At 39.3% G+C, this 27,294-nt stretch overlaps 1 protein-coding gene across 3 annotated transcripts; it reads right to left on the minus strand.

Annotated features, from left to right (window-relative positions):
* Positions 1-1,161: 1,161 nt before the first annotated feature.
* Positions 1,162-27,294, minus strand: OPRK1 (opioid receptor kappa 1). Of its 3 annotated transcripts, XM_080581166.1 has the most exons (6): positions 27,007-27,294; positions 26,119-26,486; positions 25,300-25,627; positions 9,906-10,258; positions 2,336-4,057; positions 1,162-2,242 (listed from the first exon to the last, which is right to left on the minus strand). In XM_080581166.1, the coding sequence occupies exons 3-5, from the start codon at positions 25,557-25,559 to the stop codon at positions 3,525-3,527; spliced, it is 1,146 nt and encodes a 381-aa protein (XP_080437292.1). In that variant the 5' UTR covers positions 25,560-25,627; positions 26,119-26,486; positions 27,007-27,294; the 3' UTR covers positions 1,162-2,242; positions 2,336-3,524. The 3 variants fall into 3 exon arrangements, with proteins under 3 accessions (XP_080437292.1, XP_080437293.1, XP_080437294.1); XM_080581167.1 differs by lacking the exons at positions 1,162-2,242; positions 25,300-25,627; positions 26,119-26,486; positions 27,007-27,294 and adding an exon at positions 16,968-17,863 and having other exon boundaries at positions 2,483-4,057; XM_080581168.1 differs by lacking the exons at positions 1,162-2,242; positions 25,300-25,627; positions 26,119-26,486; positions 27,007-27,294 and adding an exon at positions 13,282-13,855 and having other exon boundaries at positions 2,483-4,057.

The raw sequence follows: 27,294 nt of genomic DNA on the forward strand, positions 1-27,294 counted from the left end.
AGATTTCTAGGTTTTTTTTACACCTTTTTCAATCTGCAGCAAAAAATCCACAAAATTAACTATACGGCTTGTCTAGTGGCAACTGTAAAATATTTAAATCTTAGCTAAACTTAGAGTGGAAAGAGAGGAGAGAGTGAAATAGCCTTACACTCTCTCGTTAATCTGGTATCTCTGCACAGCACAAGTCTGAGATCTCAGAGATGATGTTTGGTCTGCAAGCTTCAGTAACTCAGTGGTAATTCTGTTTTGCTGTGCTTTCTGAAGCACAAGCAGAAGCACTGAACCAGAACGCTGTTCACTGTTTTCCATATCGAGGATTTTTAAATGGAAAGAGGCAAGGAACACACAAAGTGATTCCCTAACATGAAATGGGAAGTTGCCCCCACTATCTATCAGGTCAAATGACAAGACCAAATTTTTAGAATCTCTGTAAGCAAGAGAGGTGAGACCAACTGCCAGAAGTACGGCTGATTGTCAGGCTGACTGCACAAATCTCCCCACACTGCCTTCCTGCAGGAGCTGTGGGACAGCACAGCCCATCCCTGCCGCCCTGTCCCCTGCCCAGCACAGACAGAGCTGGGCTAGGCAGCCCTCATCCCCTTCCTCCACCTCTCATTGCCTCCAGGAGATAGGTGGCTACACAACAGTGAAGGCAAAACAGTTGTCCAGTATTGCAGAGAAAGGTATTTTAAAAGGATTAAATACAGGTTTCCATAGTCACCGTGCATGTCCCTGTGAGAACGATTGTTTTTGCAAATTGGTCACTCCAGTCTGGTAACTGCTGAACAAACAATGGGAATGTAATCAACTGGAAGCAGGTCCAGTGAGCAACACCATAATGTTATTCTATTTTTATATATTTTCTCAGCTATTTAAAAAACAATCTCGGCCAACTTTCCCCTGCTGTTCAACGAAGTGTTGTAGGACACCTAATTTTACAAGAAAACCTTCAACCTTCTGCTGCATCAGGACTAATTTGACTGTTAATGTTTTATGGAAAGAAATCTTTAGAACACATTTTATATCACTTTTCAAGCCTACTATATACTACCAGAGGAAAATTTTTAGGATTTTGTTCTTTCCTCCAACTGTGGTACAGAAGAAGCTCTAATTTCTCAAAAATATAATCAAAAAAAAAAAAAAGATAATTAGAATGCTCTGTTTTGTTTTTTTTTTTACAAATTCAAAACATTGATTTTCATTACAATGCAACTGTACATAATGTGTAGAGCAATAACTCTACTGTAGTACAGATATACATATGCAATGCAATACTAAAATATGAACCAAAAAAAAAAAATGTTATTTGGAACGAAAATAATTCATTAGGGCGCAGTTCTCTCATAGTATGTTTACTGCTAACTTGATAAATACTCTGACTATTAATTTTTACCCCAAACATTCCCTTTTTGTGACTAGTTAAAGGTGAGAACATTATTTAGAAATGTTTATGCATGTTACAGACATACATTCCAAAAATAAAAAAGAAAAAAAAAAGAAAAAGAAAAAAAAAAAAAGAAGGAAAGGGAAAGGGAAAGGGAAAGGGAAAGGGAAAGGTAGAAAAAAGGAAAAAAAAACAAGAGATGGAGAAACAGAGTAGAACATTAGAATTATACAACCAGTTTTGTGAACCTCATTCATTTCCTCTTGCAAATCAAGTGTCCTGAGGTCAGCTATGCTCTTATCATACAGAAAAAATTAGAAAGTGCTAGACTTGTCCAGAAAGGATTATCTTCAATATTTTCATTTACAAATATAATTGAATGACAGCAGTTTGTTTTCAAGCACCAAATTCCACAGCCTGAACCTCATGCCTGCGCTCCACAGGGCAGCACCACCAGAGGGCTGTAGACACCAGGGACTGTTCGGGACTGGTCTAGTGCTGCAAGATGAATGTTGCACTGCATTTGTTCACCTGGTACCAAAAATATTTGACGTATGTCACTGTATTAATACTAAAAGATGTTGAAGTTATCCAGAGGGATGAATTTCCACAGCACTTCCATAAGAACTGCACTGCCAGCGACAAAAGAAAATCTCACAATTTGCATCTGTGTGCATAAAGGATTTTTGGTTGGTTGCTCCAGTACGACTGAACCAGTCTTTGTTTCTGAGAAAATTTCCTATGCAGTGAAGGCACCCTCATTAGTCGTGATTTTGTATAAAGAATAAAGTTGTTAGGAAGATATATGGTAACCAAGTCTGCTTTTAGTGAAGAAAATGACAGCATTCCTCCAAACTTCTGGAAAGCAAGAATTGGGATAGTAATATATCACTATTGGGAAAACAAGAAACTATAGGCTGGATTTTAGGCACAGTTTTGCCATAAACTTACCTTCAGCAAGCCATTAACTTGTGTTGCTGTGCCTTGTTTTTTCCATCTTCATAGGAACACAAAGAAATTTACTGAATTCATAGGACTGCATCAAAGAAAATGTATTGTCATCAAAAAAATAGGAACTTTTCCAATCAAGCACCGTTAAACCATCCAACTTATTTAATCTTCATTTCCTCTTTATCAATCCAGTTAATCTGTTTGCTAATTCAGTAGTTTCTAACAACTCTTCAAATATTTATTTTGCTCTGCCTACAAGTTGCCCAGGAAAACAAGTACAGCACTATTTTTAAGTATGTCCCCTTTACTGAAAATGGAATGCGCTTATTTATTCCCATATAATGAATGTGGCACAGTTATTCATCAATTTTTTAACAAGTGAAGAATGTACAATTTTCTAGTCTCTTGTTGAAAATACACCCTGGAAATGTATATTATATTATCCACAATCATAAGTATACAAACATCTTGGAAAAATCACACACAGAAAATGTTACACAGAGGTGATTAAACACGTGCAAAAATATGCTAACAATTTTCCTTAAGTCTCAGTATTTTAAATGCTGCAATGCTTTACCATACACAGACACAACAAAATTACTTTGGTACGTAGGCAGATCATGCTTAGATTGAATTTCCACAGAACAGACAAATGTTACAAATATATTAGTTGAGGATAATATTGATTATAGTTCTGGCAGCATTCTGCAGAAACCTACACTCTTCACTGTAAAAGAGTATGATAAATTAAGTTGTCAAACTACATACTTCAGAAGCACTCGATGTTGGGGCAAAACTTTGTTTTTGGCATAACTTGGTGTTATAGCCAAATGTCACTTAATATTATATTACATAGCGTAAAGAGGAAACTCAGAGCTTTCTTTATCCAGAGTAAACTGGTACAATATTAAGGATCTCTCCTCTCCTAAAAAGTGTGCATTAGTACCTGATCAACTACAGAAAACACGATGCCAAAACCTCAGGTCCTCTTCATTTGAGCTTAGTTTCAGGAGGTTCTTGCTTGTCAATAAATAACTTGCTTTAGTTCAAACGACTAGGATTTCTTAAGTATTCCAAAAATATCTGTCTAGGTGAGTCTAGCTCAAACTGCAGTGGTAATCTGTGTCAGTCCTAGATCATTGGATTCTTCTCTCTCTTGAGGACAGTAGGATGACATTTCCACGACTAGTCATACAGGTTTGTTTGTCCCATCTGTTTCCCTCATATAAGCTGGGTCTTGCACAGTGTTTCTGACTCTGCTCGTGCTCTGCCTGTCCATCCTCATCTTGAGGGGGAAGCAGAAGTCCTTGAAACATCTCTTGAAGTTTTCATCCAAAAAAGCATACAGGATTGGATTGAGGCTGCTGTTGGTATAACCCAAAGCGATACAGAAATAATAGCTGGATATAGCAGCAGTACTGTGGGACACGTCCCCTAATGCTTCAACCAGCACAAAAATGTGAATAGGGGTCCAACAGATAATAAAAACTGCCACAACCACAAGAACCAACCTGGTGATGCGGCGCAGGTTTCGATCTTTCTCTCGAGACCCTGAGAGAAGCCGTACGCTTTTAAGGCGCAGGATCATCAGAGTATAGCAAACAATTATAATGAGGACTGGAATAACAAATGCAAAGACAAAGACACAGATTTTCATGAAGATGTCCCACCACACGTAATCTCTGTCTGGAAATTGCAAGGAGCATTCAGTGCTCGTGGTATCTAGAAATGAAATAAGCAAGAAGAAAATTGCTTTATTATTAGATACTCTAAACAATATAATTATCATAGCATAAGCTAGGAAAAGTGATTATCATGTAATGTGATACTAATAAATAGAGCTAGTATTAAATCACTCCAAGGAAAGCTTTCACTTACCACTGAAACTGGTTTTACACAGCTGTCTAGAAATTACTTAGAGAGATATGGGCTTTTTAAAATGCATAACATTGTATAAACTTTGCTTCCCATAGGAGAAGCTAAAAATGCAGAGTCACAAAAACAAAAATTTATAAAATGAGTTGAGCAATTGTTTCCATTTGAATCTCACTGAGATTTAAAGCCAGAAAGAATACCAGGTTTAACGGAGTAGAAGACTCATAATTATTATCAAACTATATATGTTTTTGTCTGTGGGAGGAGCAGATTTTTGGTATCATGAATGGTGGGAGCTGAATGAGATTTTGATTGTAGGAAGGTTTTGCCAATATATGACAATTGTGTAATAATCTTTTCCCACGTGTCTCCTTAGAGTACATGTAAGTGCTTGTATTCTGAAAAAACATTTTCTGGCAACAGCTTCTTTTCAGTTACATAGAAGCAAATAAAATATGTGCGTGTGCAGAGTCAAATGGAAACTGCTCTTTTTGCAGATCATGTCACTGACTGCAGTATCTGAGCCACTAACACCATCCCACTCCCTTTCTCCTTTCCCATGCCAGGATTCAAAACCACAGGCTCTCACATTGTTGTATAACCCAGAAATATTCCATCTGACAGGAGGTTGCTAAGGCATGAAATATGAGGTTTCATTTGCTGACCTCATTGCAGCCTTCCAACATACAAACCACATGGAGAAACAAGGAATAAGATAAATGGCAAAGCAAGACAAGGGAAAAATTTACAGCTACTATCAGCAGTTAAACTGCTCTGAAGACAAGTCAAGTTAACCCAGGGATTTTTCACTCTGAATTGTAGCTTAGAGTTTATCCTCTCAAGCACTGCATTATTCTAGTGTTTGGTGGTATGTTTTATCCATTTATTTTCATTTTCCCTACTGAATTCTACATTTCTCTACAAATTATTACGTATTGGCTTTTATTGAGTCAGAGCTAAAGGTGGAAAGCTTCAATACACTGTTGTACATCACTTTTTCATGTCTAAAACAGAACCAGTCGGGGAAAAAAAAGAAAAAAAAAAGAAAAAGAAAAAAAAAAACATCAAAATATATTTGCTTGCTATCAAAATGCTTCACAAATTAAGCTGATATTGCAGCTGATATTATTTTGAAAAACATCCCCAGAGGCTGGGGTGGGGAAAGTTATCCTAGAATCATAAAATCATTAAGGTTGGAAAAGACCTCCAAGATCACCTGGTCCAACCATCGCCCTACTACCAATGTCACCCACCAAACCATGTCCCTAAGCACCACATCCAACCTTTCCTTAAACACCCCCAGGAACAGTGATGTCACCACCTCCCTGGGCAACCCATTCCAATGCCTGACCACTCTTTCTGAAAAGAAATGTCTCCTAATTTCCAACCTAAACCTCCCCTGGTGCAACTTGAGGCCATTCCCTCTAGTCCTATCACTAGTTATCTGTGAAAAGAGGCCAACCCCCAAATTATAGTATCATATAGGCATTTCCATAGTTAGATATCAGAAAAATGTTACTGGGTGATATTGAACACTACTACATTCAAATAAAAGGTTGAAATTGAAACTAAATATTTTGAGTTTTTATTTTAAAGAATATAATGACTAATTAATGTTTCTGAAAGCTGAAAACTGAAAAAAGTCTCCATCTGTCAAGACTGATGGAAAATGTAAGATGACAGCACAAGCATTATTTCATAAGGTTGCAACTTTCACTCAACTCTTCTAAATCCTTTGTGATTATATTTTAATAAGGCAATTTACTTTTACTTAATATTATTATAGAAACATCAATAATTATCTTCAAAAAAAACTTTCACGTTGATTATTTACTGCTAGTTGTAGTAGATCATGGCCTAGCAACAGCAGCAATAATACCCGGACGCAACTACAATGTCTAGACTAGTAAAGCCAGATGTGCAGTTTGGGACAAATGAGAGCTATGATTAGGGATGACTGCTCTAGACCACATCCAGCTACCACCTAATAACCCCTCCCTCTTCAGGTCTATTGATGTAATTTCACTTATTTATCAAAATCATTAGATTAGGAAAAGCTCCTGCTGTTTAAAAAGTTTGTGCCAGCCAAATCATCTTGAGAAAGCCACAGGAATACATATATATATATATATAGTTTTGCAGCCATTCCTGAGAAGACAGGAGCTGCTGAACAGCTGGAGTCATGCTGGAAGCATAAAACCTTCAGCTGCAGCTGGAAGAGCAAGACCAGCCACAGCCCAGTCATCATCCCTCAGCAAAGATTTCAGAGTCCAGGCAGCACTTCCAGTGACAGAAAAGGAAAGATCAGAAATTACTTGAAATTTTACAACAGAAAATGAGAATTGTTAATTCACCAAAATTATTTCCCTAATCCATCCTGATCAAAATAATCTGAAAGAAAAACAGGGAAAAAAAAAACTTGAAATGTTTCACTTTCAGAGTATTCAAATAGATCATTCTGATATACCTTTTCATAGCAAATTCTCTTTTGTTTTAGTTTTACCTTGAAAGATATTTTTAAGATGTAGTTTATTAAGTTAAAAATACTAAAGCAATTATATATAATAAATATAAACAAATGTCATAATATTAAGATAAAATAATGTTAATTCAGTGTATTAAATGGAATTTATATAATTATAAAATATAGTCATAAATATTCTCTCAGAAAATAAAAAAAGTATCAGCATAGTTAACTCATTTTTTTTTCTTTTTGATGCATAGAAAAGACAAAAATGGATTTAGCTTACAAAAAGATAAAGGCATGGATACTTTATACGTGTATTCCAACATATACTAGTGAAAGTCAGTATTGCTAATTTTCAATAAAATAAAATAAAATGTAAAAAAAAAACCAACCCTTTATTAAAGAATCTGAGTGGTTATGGCTGGAGGGAACCTATGGAGGCCATCTGGTCCAACCCCCCACTAAAACAGGCCACCCAGAGCAGGCTGCCAAGGACCATGTCCAGGTGGATCTCACAGCAATTTAATTTATATGTAAAATCTTATCCTAAATTCATTAATATTGAATGTTATCATAAGAATATATAAACCATATTCCAAATATTTCACTGCGCTCTATAAACGAAGTGAAAAACATTTTCACTTCATATATAGAATGCAATAAAATGTTTGGAACACGGAATCCTTTTCTTTTTCACAGTTAACATCAAGGATCAAAAAATATCGCTGTCAAAGATGCAAAATATCATACTAATTTTCAGGAACATTGAGAGAGAATAATATCCAATTTGTACTTTATACTTGTTGCCTGAAAATGTGCAGAACTAAATTTAGTGTCACAAAATGAGCACTTAAGATGCTCATACTGTCATACTGACTTTTCCCACTCTGGAAGCCATCTATTCCAAATAGATCAATATATTTAGAGGAAAATGCTGCACTTCAGAAGGTATTTTAGTGTAAATATATATTAAAATGTTTGATAAGATACCACTTAAGATTCATTTTACTCCTTATGCGGGAAGTCTATTTCAGTTAGGTAGCTTAGTAATACCTCACCTTCAGGCATCCATATTCCTCTCTATTCAATTGGAGCCTTCATAATATTTCTGGGAATACTAATAGTACCTCTGATTTCTTTATTTTTTTAATTATTTTTCAGCAATAAAGGTTCCATTAAGGCCAGAGAGGGAAGATTTACACAGACATAAGATTTATTCTGTAGGGAAAATGCATCTGGAAGGACACCTCTGGGAGCAATCCTGAACTGTGAGAACAAAAGGGACTAACTGTGTGTAGGCTTGGAACTTTAAATACAGTCACTTTCCTTTTGATATTCAGTTGTTGTTTAAATCTGAACCCAACAGAGGCCCCAGAGCATATAAACAGCAGCTATTGTCATCAACATAATATAGAGTTTCAGTACTAAGATCCAGCTGCCAGGCAAAGGGAGGATCTTTGTTTTTTTTTCCCCTTCACCATTTATCAGTGCAATTCATGAACACACCAGACAAGATAATTGGCAGTAAATGCTCAAGAGACACCTTAGATCAGACAAGCAGGGCTGAATGGTAGGGGCTGACAAGCATTTGCTAATAATTCCTAATCTTATTTGGCCCAGGTGAGGTGTGTATTACTAGTCGCTGCTTCAGGAGGAAGGAAAAAAAAAAAAAAGGCTGCCTGCCATGCAATGTGAAAAAGGCATTTAATCACTTCTGGCCTCAGAGCAGCCCTCTGAACTCAATGTGATGCTTACAGTGAATGACGAGAACATTCTGCTAGTTAAGAACAGTCCTAACAAAACACCTGGTTGAGCCAATGTCTCATAGCCTTCAAGATTTCATCTGTAGTTAGACAATCATTCTTCCCACCTGGAGATGCTTGGAAGTGAATTTTTCCTGAGCTACGCAGTATTTCATAGAGCCTGTCCAAACTTTACTGGGGAGAAGAGTTACAGCACTGCAGACCAGGACGCTTGATCTCCCAAAAGGCTGATGAAGAGTTCCCAGAGAGTCTCTCCTCTCACCTACCCAGCACAAGACCAGGAGCAAAAACAACATCTATACATCTTCAGTGAAATCAATCAGCCTTTGAGCAGCTGAACACCGTTGTTTTGTTTGCATTGATCTATGCCAAGAGTTTAACACACACCATTTATCTTCTCTGCCAGATAAAACTGTGTCCTTATGTAAAGTTTACCAGTTCTCTTGGGAGGAGTGAAAACTTTCTACTAGAAAAGGTTGCTAATTCAGGAACTTATTAATCATTCTTCAGAAGATCATTTACATTGCAAAGAACACTACCACCGAATAAATATGTATGCCCTGTATTTCATAGGCCATCTGTGTCAGGATGGCCTCAACATCAGGACATCATTAGAGGTTTCAAGCCTTTTGAATATACAGAGATGCTCCTGCACTACTGTCATGCTTGTGGGTATGACGTATATATCTCCCCTTTCCCTGACAAGGAGGATTTCAAATAAGATTAACTCCCGAGCAGGCCAGCTTTGGTAATGAGTCACCAGTTATAGGAGTGAAATCTGCAGTCCCTTATGGATTATAAATTTCAAGTAAAGCCTACAAGTTCTCTGCACACAGATTCATTGACCTCATGTTCTTGTAGTTGTACAAGTTGTAGCTTCCCTGCTATGCTTTGTATTCCCAAATCCTCTGCTGAAGCTTATTCCTAGCCTTTCCAAGTTTCTATATACACCCTCTTTCCTTTTTAAACAAGAACTTCTGACTTTGTCATTTACACTGGATTTAGCTTACTTTTCTCTCTCCAGCTACTGATTTTTTTTAGTTTTTTTTTTTTGCCATTCCTTCAAGTTCTGTGAAATGGCTCTTGATAATAAGTTCCCAAGTCTTAATACTAATGATGGTTTTAATATTAATGCCAATGAGAAGCAATCTACTTTCTGCTCTTGGAACTTCATCAGAACTACTCTCACAACACCTACAGAAAGCACCTTCAGCCCACATTTCAAGTTGGCAAGGGCATCTGAGCTTACATTATCTATACGTCATACAGTGATGTTCCGCAATATATTTCAAAATGTCAGAAATTTGGACATACTTTCTGGACCAAGGAACATGGGTGTTCTGTGTGTAAAGTGTACCCAAATTATTGAAGTAGGAACAAAACAGGTTTAGTCAATATTCAAAGCTACATTTTATGTCATTTGAGAAACAAGAAGACTCAGTTCCTTCAAAATGCTCACACTCACCTTCCCTGACTTTGGTACCTCCGAGAACTATTGCAGATATACCAACAGATGAGGACAACAGCCAGATACAGATATTGATTATCTTTGCCTTGAGTGGAGTACGGAAGTCCAGAGCCTTCACAGGGTGACACACAGCGATGTATCGATCAACACTCATCATCGTCAGTGTGAATATGCTGGTAAACATGTTATAGTAGTCGATCGAAATAACTATTTTACACAGCACATCCCCAAATGGCCAAGAGTTCATCAGGTACTCTGTGCTTTGGAAAGGCATGGTTGTGGTAACTAGGGCGTCTGCCATAGCCAGATTGAAAATGTAGATGTTGGTTGCTGTCTTCATCTTTGTATACCTGAAAGACAAAAAATAGTAAAGGTTATATGATTGTATCAGCACATTCAAACATGTAATGGCTTTTCAGTCAGTCTTTGCCACAGTCATTTTTTCACTATCATTTCTAGTTTTGTGACAGAAGTGCACACGTTTAAGACCCTTGGAATTACAGTAAACACTTTTCACCCTGTCCTTCAGCACCTGCATTAATCAGTTACAACTATTCACCACAGACGAAAAGAGACATATGAATAAATTTAATCTAATTATCCAAAAGCTGGTTTCAATTCTGTATTCTCAAATCCATCTATAAGCAATTTCTCTTCTTCACTCCTATATTTCCAATTTCTCTTTTATCATCTGCATTTCCCAGTCCCCTCTTTCATGAATGCCAACATAAAAGATGATGACTAAAAAGTGTGATAACAGTAGGGGAAAAAAAATCAGCAATGTTTTATCTGCATCCTTTAATTTCACCAATATGAAACACTTGTTTTGTCCATGTGGTAGGAACCTTAATCCACACAGAGGAATAGGATCCCAGACAGCACCCTGCTTTGTTCTGCACAATGACCCAGTCTAACTCTGGGGGTCATGACTCTGTTACAGGGTGCAGGGGACTGCTGCCAGCTTTGCTACAGACACAAAGCAGGAAGGACAGCCTCTCTCATTTCCATTATTACCACACCGATATACTTAACTCTCCTTTCTGAAATTCCTCAACAAGTAGTTACTTCTGCTTATTGCTGTTAATTTATTATGAGATTCAGTGACAGAGTTTCTCAAAACTCAAAACAGTTTCACCCACATGTTTTGAATGGGTCCCCAAACTAAAAGATGCACATGCAACACACCCAGAAACACATCAAGCTAGATTGTGCCAAGTATCATTAACGAATTTGCAATGGGGATATGAGATTCTATCAGTTCAGCTAATGAACATGTTGGGCAATGTGTCTATTTATCTTTTAAACTTTGACATGTGAAATCAAAATTAATTTGGAAAAAAAAATCTTGAGCAGAGTTCAAAAGTGCTGACAAATGTGCCTAGCAAGTAAATTAAATATTAATTAAAATATAGGCAGGAATGTCATTTAGTGACCTACATGAAGCATGAAAAACAGCTTCAGTTTTTATGCTTCCTTCTAATTAGAATTCAGTGAGAAAATGAATCCAAATGCTAGTTCAAAACATGGAAATGAGAACTGCAAGGGGAAAGAAGGTAAAAACCCTTCTCACTCAGATGCCAAAAAGCTGTACCCGCTGCCTGAGATGACTGTAAAGATTCCTGGTACTTGCTTCCCAAGGGAGTGTTGCCTGCTGCCCAATGAACAGTTCTAATACAGGTTTACATCTTGAGCAAAGCTATAGGCAGTGAAGCACTTGGGATAGCGGCCAAATGAAGCAGCTCTATAGCAATGGTGTGATCCCTATGGTCTAGTCTCCCTCTGCCCTGGTTTGAGGTTATTCAAGATAAAAGGCAGAATAAAGGTGTGGAAGCACCCACCAGTCAAAGCTGGGCTTCCCTAAACTTTCCAGAACAGCATCCTCAACAGGACCTCCAGCAGGGGAGGCAGTCTATCCTTTAGGTCACATTACAGCCCCTAAGAGACTGTAGAAACACAAATATGAGAGTATATAGCAAGGAGTAACAAATATAAGATGCATTATCAGACTAGGAATTTTCCTCCTGGGAGGGGGAGGTAGAGAAAAAAAAAAAAAAAGAAAGCAACTCCGAGTGATGCATCTCAGTTGTAAGACTAAAGAAAAACTCACTAAGCACTCAACACATATGTGCATATATATATATATATATATACACATTTGTAAATTTGGAAAGCCTACCTTGAAGCACCACAAAAATAAGTGAAAGAAAAGGGGCAAATTCTTACTGTGAGTAACTTAAAGACCTCAAAACATTTAGTTTATCAAAAAGAACACCAAGAGGTGACTTGATTACAGTGTCTGAAGTCCTCCACAGAGAGAAAATAGCAGGTACTGAAGAGCTCTTTCAGATTGGAAAGAAAAGCTTAACAAGGAGACATACATAAGAGTCACAGCCAGACAAACTCAGCTTAGAAACAATGATAGATTTTTCCTAACAACTAAGGTGATTATTATTGGGAACAAATTACACAGGAATGGAGTAATTTTTCCTTCTTTTATGTCTTCAAATCAATGTCTGACGCTTTGCAAGTGGCTGTGCTTCAGTCAAACGCAAGCTACTAGACTCAATACAGGATTATTTAAATGAAATGCAATGGCCTGTGATAAGCAGAGGTGAAATTACTAATAGCTCTTCTGAATCACTACTTCTGTAAATCTTTTAAAAAATCCCCACGGATTTGGATGGGGAAAGTTTGCTTTCACATACAGAAGAATTTGTCTATCTTTTTCCTTTAAAGAAAATCAGAACATTTTCATAAAAAATAACTAAGAGGGTTTTATTAGCCTTAAATAATCAAATATCTGAAAGCCTTTCTGTCTCATATTTCTTGTTCCTGGCAGCCTGAATTCAACTTTTGTTGTGCATGTGACGCCATGACACAATTTAATTACACGTCCATGTATACTATATTTTCCCATTACCTCTTTCCCCCACCCCTAGCCTTCCAGTAGCAGAATAGGAAAGACCCTCTGTAAAATAGAACTTCTTTTTTAGGTAATTTCAAAACTCAAAGTTTTTAATCTGCAATATGAATCATGTTCTCTGTATACACAGTGTGTATTAATGATATTATAAATGTAAAGTGAGCAATTTTGATTTTTTGGACTACACAACGTATGCATGAATAAGTAAAATAATTTTCCTCAGTCCAACAAGAAGGATGTCTTGTCTTGTACAGGTAGTAAGAAATACATAGTCATCCAAGCATCAGCATTTAGACAACCTTCAATGTAAGCAAATCAAAGTTGTATATGGGACTGAAAATATATTTAAAAAAAAAAAAAAAGTGTCATTCTATCTATAAAACTCTGTGAAAGGCTTTGGCTCATTTCCCTGATCCAAGCACATACCAACGCTGTCTTTGATAGCCTTACCTTCTGTGTGCCTGCTGCCTCCCAACAGCTCACCAGCCAGGCAGTCTCACGACTAGCTGGCCTTGCCCGAATCCCCCTGAGTTTATAGACCACAAGAAGGTGCCTCTTTGCATTATTCACTCTCAGCCAGAACAGGCTCCTATATTGTACACTCTTCCCCCTTGTCCATGCTCAGTAGAGCGTGAGACTTTTAATCTTAGGGTCGTGGGTTTGAGCCCCACGCTGGGCACACAAGTGATGCACAATGCAATTGCTCACCAACCACTGCTCGGGGATAGGCCGAGCATTGGTCAGCGGGTGGTGAGCAATTGCATTGTGCATCACTTGTTTTATACACATTATTAGTAGTAGATTAGTAGTAGTACTAGTATCATTATTATTATTTGTTTCCTTTCTTTTCTATCCTAATAAACTTTCTTTATCTCAACCCACAAGCTTTCACTTTTTCCTGATTCTCTCCCCCATCCCACTACCAGGGGAGTGGGGGATGTGAGCAAAGGGCTGTGTGGTGCTTAGCTGCCATCTGGGTTAAACCACAACACCCCTTTTCTGCCAGACTGGGAACAAGAAGGAGGGAGACTAATAAATAATGCTCCAATAAATACCTTATTACATTTAGGCAATTAATTCCCCCAGGCACTGCAGAGCAATTATGTGTACCTAACTAAAGGATAAATGGTTCACTGGTTAACCTCAGCAATGCTAAGTCTAAACACTTTTTACTATTGTAACCTTAAATCTCATTGACATCATTTTTTTATTTTTTTATTTTTTTTACATTTACGCAATGTAAAGAACTTGATTACTTTCATCTGAAAGCAGTGGCCTCCACATAAATGAGATGCTGGCCTTTAAAGCTGTTAGGCAAGATGGATTAAATCATAGAATCATTCAGAAGTTCATAAATTCAGAAGAGCCTTTGAGAATCTGGACTCAATCATCCAAACTCCTTTTGAATTTTTGGAATTAAACATCTAAAAATTATTAAATGCTTAGATGCCTCTGAAGATATGTACTTGCAGGCTTAATCAAAAGTCCAGTTAAAGTAATGGAGTGAGAGCTGTTGCAGTCAGACACTTTGAAGTGGACCCTGATAGAGTCTTGACTCTAACACAAGATGAGCAATTTGATCACTTTTCTACAACTCATTTCTATTGCACTAAAATATGGGAGGCAATATTTTGGAAGGTTTGAGCATCCCCCCCGACACTCTTCATTCACCTAAATCAGCACTCGAAGAAGGCAAAAATAGTGATGGAGTAAGGGAATCCTGCCTTCCTTTACAAAATTAAAACTATCGATCAAATAGTTGAATGTTATTTAAGGGAAAATACTGCTATCTGCTTAAATTAGCCTAGCAGAGCAGAATGAATTAATACTAATGTTACGTAGGAATGGCAAGTCTCACTGATAAATCAGCTGCTAGCATCTTTTTGCAAGAAGCAGGAAATCCTCCGATGACTTAAATTAGTTGATGGATTTTGCAACTGCTTGTCAAGCTATAAGCAGGTCTCAAGCCTCTGTAGGCTTTAAATACCCAGAAGATTTATGAAAATCCTGCAGAAAAACAATCAAGATAAAAAGAAAACTATAATTTGGATATATATTTTGGATGAATATATGGTAATGTTTTTTAAGAAACAAGATTAAAATGATGTGTACTTACATATCACAAGTAAAATTCTCAAAGCAATCACATCTTAACCTAAGTACACTTTCCAAAAGTGGAAAGTTCTCTGAGACTGACTTTGGACTGACCTTTAGAAAATTTCCACCATCTCTCACTTAAATCATCATTACTGTACTTTTCCTCATGGAGCAGAGTTTCCTTTGCATGTGTTTTTAAGACACTAAATAGGATAAAAATTACACCTCCAACCCAATCTTATCAATGAAATTGGGGTGATTAAAGAAGGAATCATGCTAGTAAGAAGTTGGTGCACTTTCAGAAAAAAAAATAAAATTCATTAGTAAACCTGCTAGCAGAGCCCCTTAAAGGTGTTATCTCAAGAAGAAGAGAGGAGTGTGGTTCTACAGTACAGCATAATACTAGTAAAGTTAATAAAAACTGAGAAGGTAGATCTGGTCAAAAATTTGTCATGTACCTGAAATAGGCTAAAATGTTCCCTGCAGTGTGAAATGAGGGGTAGGGAGGGGAGCAAGTCTAACAAATATACTACAACAATGTTCTGCAGTAGCAGAGTGAAAGTACAAAAGCATGAAATACAAGGTATAACAAACATATTTTTGGCAGATACCTGAGCCAGCGAATGTAAATGAAAGCTAAAGCACATCTAAAAGCAAATTACAAAAACACCTATCACCAGGATGCAGGCTCTGTTCCACTAGGCTCCTCTGAATGATGTATATGGAGATCAAGCAGCTGAAAAGCTTATTCATGAAAGCTCTAAATCTCAAGGCTATATTCAGGGCACGCTCAATACCATTCTCCGTCAGAACAAGGAAAAAATAAAAAAAAATAAATAAAAAAAAAAGGAGGAGTAGGAGGAGTATGCATTCCAAACACCAATTCAAAAGGATGGCTCAGCTATCTTTTGGATCTTCAAGCTCAATGTAAAAGGTTTATGATAATATGAAGCTAAGGTTGAGGTCAAAAGAAGAACGCAAAAAATCAATATGCTGCTGCTTCCATGTTCACATTGGGTTATATGTTATTATTATATTTTGAATGACAGACAGAATTGAGCAAACAATTAGAAAACAATTGAGTCTGCCACTTTAGGCAAAAGCAAACGTTACTGTACACAGTTAAATTTTGTTTGTCTGCAACATCAAATTAGTTAGGAACTTATGAAAATTGTATATGTTGCCTTCAAAATAGTATCCTAAAGTGGAATTCTATTTACTCATAAACACCTGCAGGTACCTATTTTTAAGTGGCTTAAATAATACATGATCTTGGCTTTTATGCTTCCCTCAGGGAGCTTAATCTACTGGAATGTCAGAAGATATCACCAAAATCCTGACAATTTACCACTACAATTATTCTTGTGAACTAGCCATAGGCTGAGCCAGAACGAGATCTTCCAGATTTAGATGTAGAAACATTCCTACCTGAGCTTCTGAATTAGGGAAGAGAAGGTTCAAGTTTACATATAACCCAGTAAAAAGAAAAAAAAAAGAAAAAAAGAAAAAAAAAACTCTACATAACTAGGATGAACTATTTTTCTTCCTTCTATGATAAGGACTTTTAATATTTTTGTGTGAGTTCAAAAGCATCTTTTTGAAGAAATATGCTTAATGTTAGAAACACCAATACTCTGAAATTTGTACTTCTATGGTTTTGCTAGGAGAGCTCAGAGAGACCTTGAGAGCACTGTGATTTATCATGTCTTATATTGAAATAAAGGGAATGCAGAATTTTACAAAATTGGTACTTAAAACCAGTACATCTCATATTATCATTAGGGAGCCTAGACAACTAATGTAGACTATGTACCTGATTTTTTTGACATCTAATGGAAGAATCCAGTCCTTGTCAAGCAACTGACTCTGTTGAGAAACTTTATGCAGCTGCAGATGCTTTCTGGTAAACTGTCAGGTTACACTGAGTGTTACAGGGTGTTACACAGCCCATCCTAATCCTTCTCACTTGCCACCTGCATATTAGCCTAGTGAGCTGAGTCTCTGTCTCAGGTAACATTCACTTTTCCCATTGCTCTTACCTCTTGAAAGCCTATTTTCTTCGTGAAGGACATCATGAGCCCCCTTAACAGAACAAAACGCTTCCTATCTTCTTGTAGGAGTGGGAAGAGAGTTTTCTGTGCAGTAGAATAGTGATTGCCTGGCAGAGAGAACAGATCTCATTGCTCAGGGGTACAGGGATAGCAGCTCCCTCAGAAGTTATTTCAGGGTCTTGTTTTCCTGCTACTTAGGTAGCATACATATGCAGAACTTGGCAGAAGCAGCCAAATGCTACTGAACATTTATTCTCATCTAGGTGTTTCTGCAGGAGAGAAATAAGGAAAGAATTCAGAAAATTCTCACAGCGGAATGGGATCACTGTGGAATGGGTATCACTCTTGTTCTCAGAACAAGACATCCAGCCTCCATTTTGCCACAGGGATGAATAATAACTGCCACTGCTGGGAGTGTTTTATAGGACAACTACACAATTGGGTTGTGTGGAGACCTGAGACTCAGATCAGCAATCCTGTAATGGAGTTGAATGGGAGACAAGGGACCTCCCTCTGTAACAAGTACAGGATTATGTTGTAAGGTAATGAATGCATACACTAACAGTGAGCCAGCTCAGGGAAAAGTCGTAAGTCCCTCTTAGGAGGCAGCCCAGAGGCATTCTCTGGACTTTACTCATTCATCTGTTTTCCTCACTTGCCTCAGAGAAGCCCCCAGCACAGACCAACTGAGCACACAGTTTTCCAAAGGAGATGAGGTAAGTGAAATGCAGGAAACATTAAGATATAGTCGACTGAAAAGCACAACTGATAGCTTTCACGTTAAAAATGTTTTTCTTCTCCAATGCACTTTAACAAACCAGTCATTCTGAAAGCCATGTAAAAGAGTAGGTTGCAAAGCTGTTTGTTGGCTAGCAGAATGGTAAAATAAGATTTCTGACTGTGAATAGTAATTGAACATAATGAATAGCTTGTCTGAACTAATCCTACCATGCAGACTCCCACCGCTACTCAAGGAGGACTTTCTTAGTTGCCCCATGTTAACCACTGTGGGTAGACTATGAACGCAGCAGGCAGTGAATTTGGCTAAATAGTCAGTCAGGAAATATAATGTCTTCTGTCTTCCATATGCTGGGTAGCTAGGTTTGGCAACCCTAGGTATGCATTCACAGTGCACTGCAGAACGGCACCAACTTTATAATAGAGAAGAGCAGCCAGGCAGAGCACCGTGTGTTGCACAGGTGCAGTGGTCTGAGGAACAGAGAAAACAGAAAGGTTCTGCACGTGTTCTTGCCATGGATTAAGGAAAACTCGTGCTCTGAAGAAAACCATGTTAGGTTCTAACATTCATGCAGAAAGGAAAGAGCTTTCATTTTAAACAATGTCTCGAAACTGAAAATAGCAAACTGCCTAGAACTAATTTTCACTTCTCTAGGGATTAAAAGCTGAATCTAATGAGATCTGAACCCTCTGGTTTCAGGATAAGTAAATATTTCAAAGATAATACACAGTCTAGCATGCAAATTTCCCAATAGGATCATAAAAATGCTGTGCACCTCTATATATTATTTATTTATATCTTTTTTATATTCTGCAGAATGCCAGCATGGGTCAAACACACCTCTTTCTATGTCCTCATTCCATCCGTACACACCCCTTCCCCAAAGCTAATTCAGTTTGTGCACTCATGCCTGCCAGTAAACAAAATGACATTAATATTGGCATTTCCTCATGCCTCTCAAATTCCCCCAAAGAGAAAAACAATAAACAAAGCACAAAGACTGACTTGAGGAGTAAACACAGGGTCCACACTTTGAGAGAGTTTTCTGATAGGAGGACCAAGAAACATTAAGCAAGGTTCCTAGAAGTAGATTTTATAAAGTTTTTCCTGGTTGCTTTTCCTTTGGAAAGTAACTGAAATTGAAACTCTCCTTGGGAACTCACGTGTTTCAAAGAATTTCAGGTAAGGGACCAACAAATCACAGTTTGAATAGAGTGTGAAAGTAGGTAGACAGCAAGGTTATCCCCCCTTGCCCATAGTGCATCCTGGGCCAAAGTCACCATGTTAAACATTTTCTACCTCAACACCCTTCCAGCAAATTCAAACTCTTACATTGTGCAAAACTAAAGGAAGGGTCCCCACTCTTCCCTCACTCTGTCCCCCTCACTGTTTCCCTGCTGCGCTCCCTCCCCACATGCTGGCCAGGAGCATAGTCCTCCGCACCCATCTCCCAGCTGAAGACTGATGATCTGTCTCAAGCTTCCTGCCTTGCCAGCGGCCAGACTGGAAAGTTCTTGTAAGTTTTCACTTTCTGCCAGTTCAGAAGGGCTCCCCATAATTTGTCTTGTTTCCGGCCATTAATTCCAGTTATGCCTTTCTCTGAGAGAGATGACTACCTGGCTGCTAGCCCAGCGGAAGTGTCTGGATGGATACCAAATTACTTTCCAGAAGCCAAAGAGATTACTCACTATAAGCTATTGCCTCTCTTTAATATTCTCTCCAATAAATATTCCTTCTAACTCTTTCCTGTGCTCTCTCTAGTTTTTCAGTATCAGATCTTCTTATCATAGCATGTTATCAGAAAATCATGTTGAGTTTCTTATCTGCTTATAAATCCCAGGTCTTACTGTCTAGCAGGATATTAAATGTATTTTAAAACATTTAATTTTGTTTAAATGAACTGTGCTTGACAAACTACCAATATTTTTTTTTATAAACCTGTTCTACCTGCTCTACCCTGGTCTTTGTGCTATCTGTAAAAGCTGTCAGTAGTGACCATCCGTCAAAGTCTTGTTGATAATAATGCCATGTCTGGCCAAGTTCTGCAGAACCCACCAAAAGTACCTCCATTCAGCAAGGTTGAGGCCAGATGTTCCTTCAGGTCCTGTGATGAACTACTCTCAATCTACTTGATGCCTCTGGACTGATAATAGTCGGGTGTTATGTGTTTCACCAGGTAAAAATAGGTAAAAATCAATAAACTTCAAAAAGTATACTACAACAAGGCCTTTACATTCAGCAGCTAATCCCATGATTTCATAAAAGAATGAAATGGCTGACTGCAAGTAATAGAGAAGAGGCAATTCAGCTAGGTTGACTGTCCCCAGTTTCATTTTTCATTTCAGAACAATATAATTTCCAAATACACTTTAATAAATTTAGAACAATAATTTAAAGCACATTAATATGTAATCTTTGATGTTATCAAAATCTAATACAGATCTAGACCAGTATATTAAATCAATTTCATTTTTGTATATATGTCTACTTTATTTTCATTATGGTTTGGAATGAACAGTGGATAAAATTTAAAAACGATTTGGAAAGGAGCTGGTTTTAGATGATATTTCTTAAAAGACTCTTCCTGTTACATAAGATGCCACTTGGTTCGATGAATATCAGAACAGAAATGTATTACTAGTTACTCTTTTTCTTAAACATTAGACTGAGCAGCAGAATACAAGCTTTGTCTTCTCCCTTAGGAATGAATATACATATCTGTGACACAGCCTCTCGTTAAAACTGTTTTTGAATGTAGAAAATTATTCAGTTCACTGGAAGCTTGAAAGATAATTTTAAAAGTAATACAGGACTGCTTATTTAAGAATTTGATGTCAGCAGCTGTTCTGAATAAATGACTTCATTAACAATGGAGGTAAGGCACATGCAAAAAGTCAGTCTGGAGCGGGTAAGAGGCAGTCACATGGCTCCCACAGAGTTTTTACCAGAGTATGTTTATGGTTTTTGTAAGAGCCAATCCATTGTTAAAATCGTAACTCAGCTTTCATTTAGAGAACTTTTGTTCCCCTCCAGCTATCACAAGAAAGCACCATTTTGTTTAAAGTTTGCACTAACATTTTGAGAAATCAATTCAGGAGAGGGGAAGTGGGGGAGGGAGGAAGAAAAAAAAAAAAAAGAAAAAAAAAAAAAAAAAGGACTATTTTGCTTCCAAGGACAAATAATTTTGTTTACCAGCTTCAGCCATCTATTTTACTTCCAGAAAATAAGGCCTGTGAGGGTTTGAAATAGACTCTCATCATGTTAAGACACACACAAATGTGTAACTTTACGCAGGTGAGGTAAGATAATTTCACGTGGTTTCTACAAAAATATTTTGTGCCTCCTCTTCTCCTCCACAGGGGGACTGTGCTTCCCACATTGCATCTGCAATTCCCACCAGTTTAGCAAGCAACATGATTCCTTGTTTCTCTCTTACTGTCTCCCAATGAAAAGCAGCAGCTGCAGGCAAGTGTTACATCCCGTGTGCCCCGCTGGCTGTTGGCTGACAGCAGACCTCTCAGGGCTTGTACAAGGACCACGCATCTGATCATAACACAGGGAGAGCTCCTGCAAACCTTAGAGAGTGCCAAGAGTGCAGGTTGCACTGCATACATAAGGCAGAACTACTTTCTGCATATTAAAAATCACCATTATCAATGTGCCTGAGGAACCTGGGGTGCTTACATTAGCCCTGGTCTTGCCTAGGATATTTAGTGATTGAGTTTTGGCTTTTAATCTAACAGTTACTGTGTGCGTTTAAAGAGAATAAATACCCATACTTCCATTTTATATGAGGAATCTGAGCCACAGAGCCACAAAGTGACCTTCTCAGGTAAGAACAATGTGTTGTATCCCAAAAGTAAAACCAAGGTTTCCTGAAACGTGGTTTACCAGGCTGTATGGCTACCACAGTACTAAAGTACCATTCCCGCCCTGCCTTCAACACAGCTCTCTATGGGAGCTGGAATGATTGGTTGCCAATATGAGGAAATTAGATAGATACCCGTACAGTGGTGAAAAACGTCCATATTACCTTATTTCAACTCTAATGTTTTCCTATCACACAGATTTCTCAACACATTAAAGAGATATATTTCTCTCTCTATTTTCTCCAATGCATTTTTCTCCCTATGTCTTTAAACTATATGAAAGAATATATGGCTGCCTCTGTCTCAACCTACACTTTTCCATTTATATGTGGAATATATATGTCTTTCTCTTCTTGCCTTTTCAACACTTCTGTTTTCTTCCTGCTTCCACTTTTGCACTCACTGAAGCAGAACACACACCTGTTTGTCTCAGGAGGGATGCACCATCTCTGTGCATGTTGTCTCCTCCTCATTACTGGGCAGAGGGAAATCCCACCCACTCCCTCAACGCTGTAGGTATTTGGACACCAGCTGTCCATCCTGGGAAAGAGCTAAGGTCTGGAACATAGCCCAGCCCTCCAGTAAAGGAGTTGTTACAATCATGTAGGAAACATATATTTGAAGTAATTCTTTCCTCCTTTAATAAACTGTGAAATGACATGATTTGCTCCCTAACCAAAATTGAAAGATCCCATGGATTTATCAGATGCAGCTACTTAACTTTCAGGACTTGTACACGCCACTGAAGTGTCATTCTCCCGTCACTTCTGTGGGTTTTCCCTCTCAGCAGAAGCACAACCACCACACCCGAAAGATATTTCAGACACCCAGCACTCTGCATGTATGCTGCTGGGATGGTGACTTGCTGGTCTCCATGAGCTCCTTCAGCAGCACATGTGAGGACATAGCTAAGGGCCTACCCTTGTGTTGGTCTTAAATCAAGGAACAGGTCAAGGCCTGACTACTCTACAGCTTCTGGCTGAATTTGAGCCTGCTTTGGAAGGGTCTCAAGACCTTTTGGAGTCTCCTGAATCTACCACAGCATTGATACTTCAACAGTTTCATTGAAAGTTTCAGAACATCAGGGGTATTTTTTATGTCACGCAAAAAGTGTCTCAGTGGTCGACTGCTGTGGTTTAACCTGGACGGCAGCTAAGCACCACAGAGGCGTTTGCTCACCCTCCCACCAGCACAGTGTGATGGGGGAGAGAATCAGAAAAAAAAAAAGTGAAAGCTTGTGGTTGAGATAAAGGCAGTTTATTAGGACAGAAAAGAAAGGAAAATAATAATAATGATGATGATAGTACTACTACTACTAATGTGTACAAAACACGTGATGCACAATGCAATTGTTCACCACCTGCTGACCAATGCCCAGCCTTTCCCCAAGCAGTGGTGACTTTCCCCAGGGTGACACCCCAGGTCAGCCACCCCATATTATTTGCTCAGCATGACGCCCTATGGTATGGAATACCCCTGTGGCAAGTCTGGGCCAGCTGCTCTGACCGTGTCCCCTCCCAGCTCCTGGTGCACCCCCAGCCTCCTCGCTGGCAGGGCAGCACGAGGAGCTGGAAAAGCCTTGGCTCTGTGTGAGCACTGCTCTGCAGCAACTAAAATATCGGTGTGTTATCAACATTATTCTCATCCTAAATCCCAAACACAGCACCATAACAGCTACAAGAAGGAAAATTAGCTCTATCCTAACTGAAACCAGGACAATGACAATATCAGCTGTTGCTTAATAGAGAAAAGGGAGGAGGAGACAGGCTTGCTCTGCCTGCTGGTCCAGCCAGAGTTAGGAAGAGGAGAGCAGATCCAGGATTTGGAGACATGAGACATGGCAAAGAGGGGATGCACAGAAACCCTCTGCTCAACTGGTGGATAAAGAAGAGCCATTTTCCCATCCTCCTTGAGATTCATGGCAGCTGAAAGAAAGGCAATGTGGCATGGCAAGGGGACAGGTTCCCCCTATGCCTTGCCACCATCTTTCACAAACTTCCCACACAAAAGCACATTACTGCAGTCTGCATTCTTCAATGGGTCATGAAAACTTATCCTGAAGTGCAATCATGCTGAGAGAGGATGTGAGGGAAAGAGAAAGGGAGATGAGAGGCTAGGACAAAAATGAAAAAGAAAAAATACAACTCTTGCATGAACATTTGGAATATTTAAACAATCCAAATGTAATGTAAATAAGTTTGTAATGTAATTGCTGGAACTGGTAAGAGAGGGAGGCAAGGCTAGCTAGACCCTCACAAAAAATAATCTTAGGAGAGAAAAAGAACAAGAGAAAAATATATATATATATATATATGAACTAGTGTAATCCATACATGTTAACTTTCAGGGCTCTGGCTACAATTGAAATTTTTTCCACTTCTCAAGCCAGTTAATCAACACTACTGCTGTTAAGCAAGTGATGATTTAGAAAAACTGCCTTTGCCACTATGCATGTCAAGTATGGAGTCTCTCTTCTTGCAAGGTAAGTTCAAAAAGAAAAGAAATCTCTACTCTGAAAGAAGGGTAAAAAAGTGGGAAGGAGTACAAAATCTACAGTACCACGAAGATGGAGCAAACCAGTTACTCCACATTGACCACAGGCATCTTTATCTATTAGACCAACTTTTAAAGGGAATTTTACTTCCATTTTTCAAGGGTATTCACCTGGTTATAACTCATCTTTCACATAGTACATCATCAATAACTTCACTGCTTCCAGTTAACTTCCCTCTATATCAAGTCTAACAGAGTTATTTTGCCATTCTGCAATTGCTTGACCCTTATCATGCACTCTTTATGAACAAGGTCCCTTGCAATCCTTCCATTTTTCTTACTGTGCTCAAGCTGATGTTATATAAGGAATGAATACTCCACAGAATTATTTTTTCCAGAGTTTTTTTTTCCTTTTTTTTTCAGCATTCAAATAGAATGTGAAGCAGGGTTCCAAGAAGTTGTACGATTTCAGTTCCCTTGGTTGCTCATTATCACTCTGCTGAGCTGCACTATCCGGGCATCTTCATAAATTGCAAATGGACAGGACAAAAAGAGAGAAAAATCATGCTGTGAGCTAAAATATATGCTAATGTACAAGAATTGGTGCATTTCACTAAGTATTTTAATGTGAAAAACTAATTGATACAGATACACAGCTTTGTCCTGTTTCTGGAAAAACAATCGGAAAGGTCTCTGCATCTGCTTTGCTTTCTTCAAGACACCAACAATTGGAGTTAAACACCACTAAGCAGAGAAACAGCACACCTTGGTTTATGTTAAACATTTCCTTTTTTTCTCGTCCTGTTAAACGAGCCACTAGGTGACAAGGCAGCAACGTATCAGTGTCCACACAACTAGACACATAAGCCATCCCTAGGGGACTCCTCACAGGGGAGAAAAAAAAAAAAAAAAAGGCTGCTTTGCAGAAGTTTCCTTCTCCACTTTCCCTCGGACAAGGGCAGCCTCTCATCCCTAGAGGGCACCCGGTGAACGCAGCTCCCGGGCACCAAGCACCTTTCCTGCAGGATTCATCACTTTTAACCAGCTGCTCCCTTCTGCCTGAATCTGCGCTTCCAGACAAGCCTCAGTGACTGAAAAGGTTTGGAGTCATTCCAGCTATCTTTTCTTTTCCACCTCCTCATATATGCACCCCACCGACTGATAAATTTCAGGACAGCCATTTGCATCCCTTTCAAACAGGTACCCCAAAGCCCCTTACCTTATGATGACAAACATGACCAGAGAGTTTCCCACCAAGCCGACCACAAAGACCACTGAGTAGACAGCGGTGATGATGATGGGGATGGCGGGGGAGATGCTGGTGTGGTTGTGATGGGTGTCCCCGAAGGCCCCGGTGGTGTTGCTGTCGTAGTCTGCCCAGCCCAGGGGCCAGCTGCTGCTGGTGCTGGGGGGGCGACAGGGCCCCGGCAAGCAGGTGGAGTCCAGCTCCTCACGGAAAATCTGTACAGGGGCATCCATAGGGGCCACAGCCCCCACGGGCAGGAGAGAGACCAGCAGGGGAGCGCAGGCTGCGGGAGGCAAGTGTGCTGAAAAGAGAGGGAACGAGGCAAAAGTGCTGTCACGGCCACTGGATGTTCAGCCCTCCAAAATTTGTACCTGTTAAGGGAAGCTCTGCTGTGGCAGGAACTGTAATTTGCCAAGCAGAGATTTAAGTAAACCACATTCAAATTCAAAAAAAAAAAAAAAAAAAAAAAAAAGCAAGTTTTACATCTCAGTGTGTAATGGGTAAGTGCTGCTCCTCCGGGTGCACAAGGAAAGTTTTCCTCCACTTTCAGAGATTACACAGAGAAACAAATCAGATGGGAAGCAGCTCAGATCCACCCCCACACTTTAACCCTGTCTCTCCCATCCTCCATATTTAAATCAAACAGCATCCTAATGACAGGAGCTCTTTAAGCTCTACTACAAGCAAGGAGAGAGAAACCCACCACCTCTCTGCACATCTGCTTTAACTTCCAGCCCTGAGTTATCTTTTTCCAGATCCCCTATCTGCTTCCGAAGAAGGGACATGAATTACCTCTTTCAGTCCAGGGAAAGGAAGAGAGTCCTCAGACAGATGTTCTTCGCAGGAAAAAAAGCATCCCCATAGCTTCTGGAAGTACCACAGATCTTCTTGGACTTTTGAACCTGAGGCACCTGCACCTCTGGAGACGCGTGCTGGCAGCCGAGCCAATTCCCGAGCAGGAGCAGTGGCGTGCTAGCAGCAGTTGCTGCTGTTCCAGCTCCCACCACTTCGCCTTTTCCCTCCCAGGCTCTCTCTGCCTCCCTCTCCCCGTGCCAGGGCTCTGGCAGCACTCTGCTCTGATGCACGCGTTCTCCTCCGTCTCTGTCCCTGCAGCTCAGGAGCTCACATGACTTCTGCCTAAACGCTCAGAGGCAGACAAACTAAAAGATAAGCAAGAAATAAGTTCTGTAAGGAATGAATACTTGGTTTTACTCACTTTTCCAAATCACCTTTTCTCATTTCCCCTGCACTCCCAGGCCTCAAGCAATGATTTCCTCTGCCTTATTGAATTCTGCATGCTTTTACAGGCTAGTAGATGCTGAATAAAAGGATTTTTTTTCAGTTTACATCCCTTGTCTGGTCCACCAGCCTTTTCCTGCCTCAGCTTCACAACTGTACGTCCCAAATGCTTCTTGCAGGGTGGCTGTGCTCCTATTCCCTTATACCTGTAACTCAGGCAGAAGCAGGGTATCAAAGCAGAGAGGCAGAAACAGCTGAGAACACCCCGATCACTGTCCTTAATTTATTCAAGCTGTGCCACACGGTGTGAGAAGCTAGGCATACCAGCGATAGAGAAGTGGCACATGCAGAAATCCAATCCCTCAGAATTGATCCCGTAAATATTCCATCAAGTACCAACACCACTTAGTGTTCAGGATACCCCTTAATTTGCACACAGACCTTGAAATCCCCACCAGGACTCCCTCTAAATGGCAAATCGGAGAGGTGAGGCAAGAACCTGAGAAGTGGCCTCTCCCTTGGAAGAAGTGGAAAATGTCCAGACTGGCTGCACCTCAAAGCTCCCAGCAGGACAGCAGGTCTCCACAGGCAACTGCAGACCGTTGTGCCTCTCTGGGCATGTGTCAAAGCTCAGACATCCAGAAAAGGGGTCGTGAGTTTCCTTCATCCTTCTAGAAACTTTACTTCAGGTTCCTCTTGTCTGTGATAAGGCTGAGGTTTCTATTTTTA

Source organism: Anser brachyrhynchus (genome assembly GCF_964034855.1).
Source record: "Anser brachyrhynchus genome assembly, chromosome: 2".
Classification (NCBI taxonomy): Eukaryota; Metazoa; Chordata; class Aves; order Anseriformes; family Anatidae; genus Anser; species Anser brachyrhynchus.

Bases quoted from the DNA above. Each gene is read 5' to 3' on its own strand.
- OPRK1 (XM_080581166.1), bottom strand. From the start codon at position 25,559: ATGGATGCCCCTGTACAGATTTTCCGTGAGGAGCTGGACTCCACCTGC. The intron at 10,259-25,299 runs GTAAGGGGCTTT...TTTGTCTTTCAG, and splicing joins GTCATGTTTGTCATCATAAG to GTATACAAAGATGAAGACAG. The intron at 4,058-9,905 runs GTGAGTGTGAGC...TTTCATTTCTAG, and splicing joins AGGTACCAAAGTCAGGGAAG to ATACCACGAGCACTGAATGC.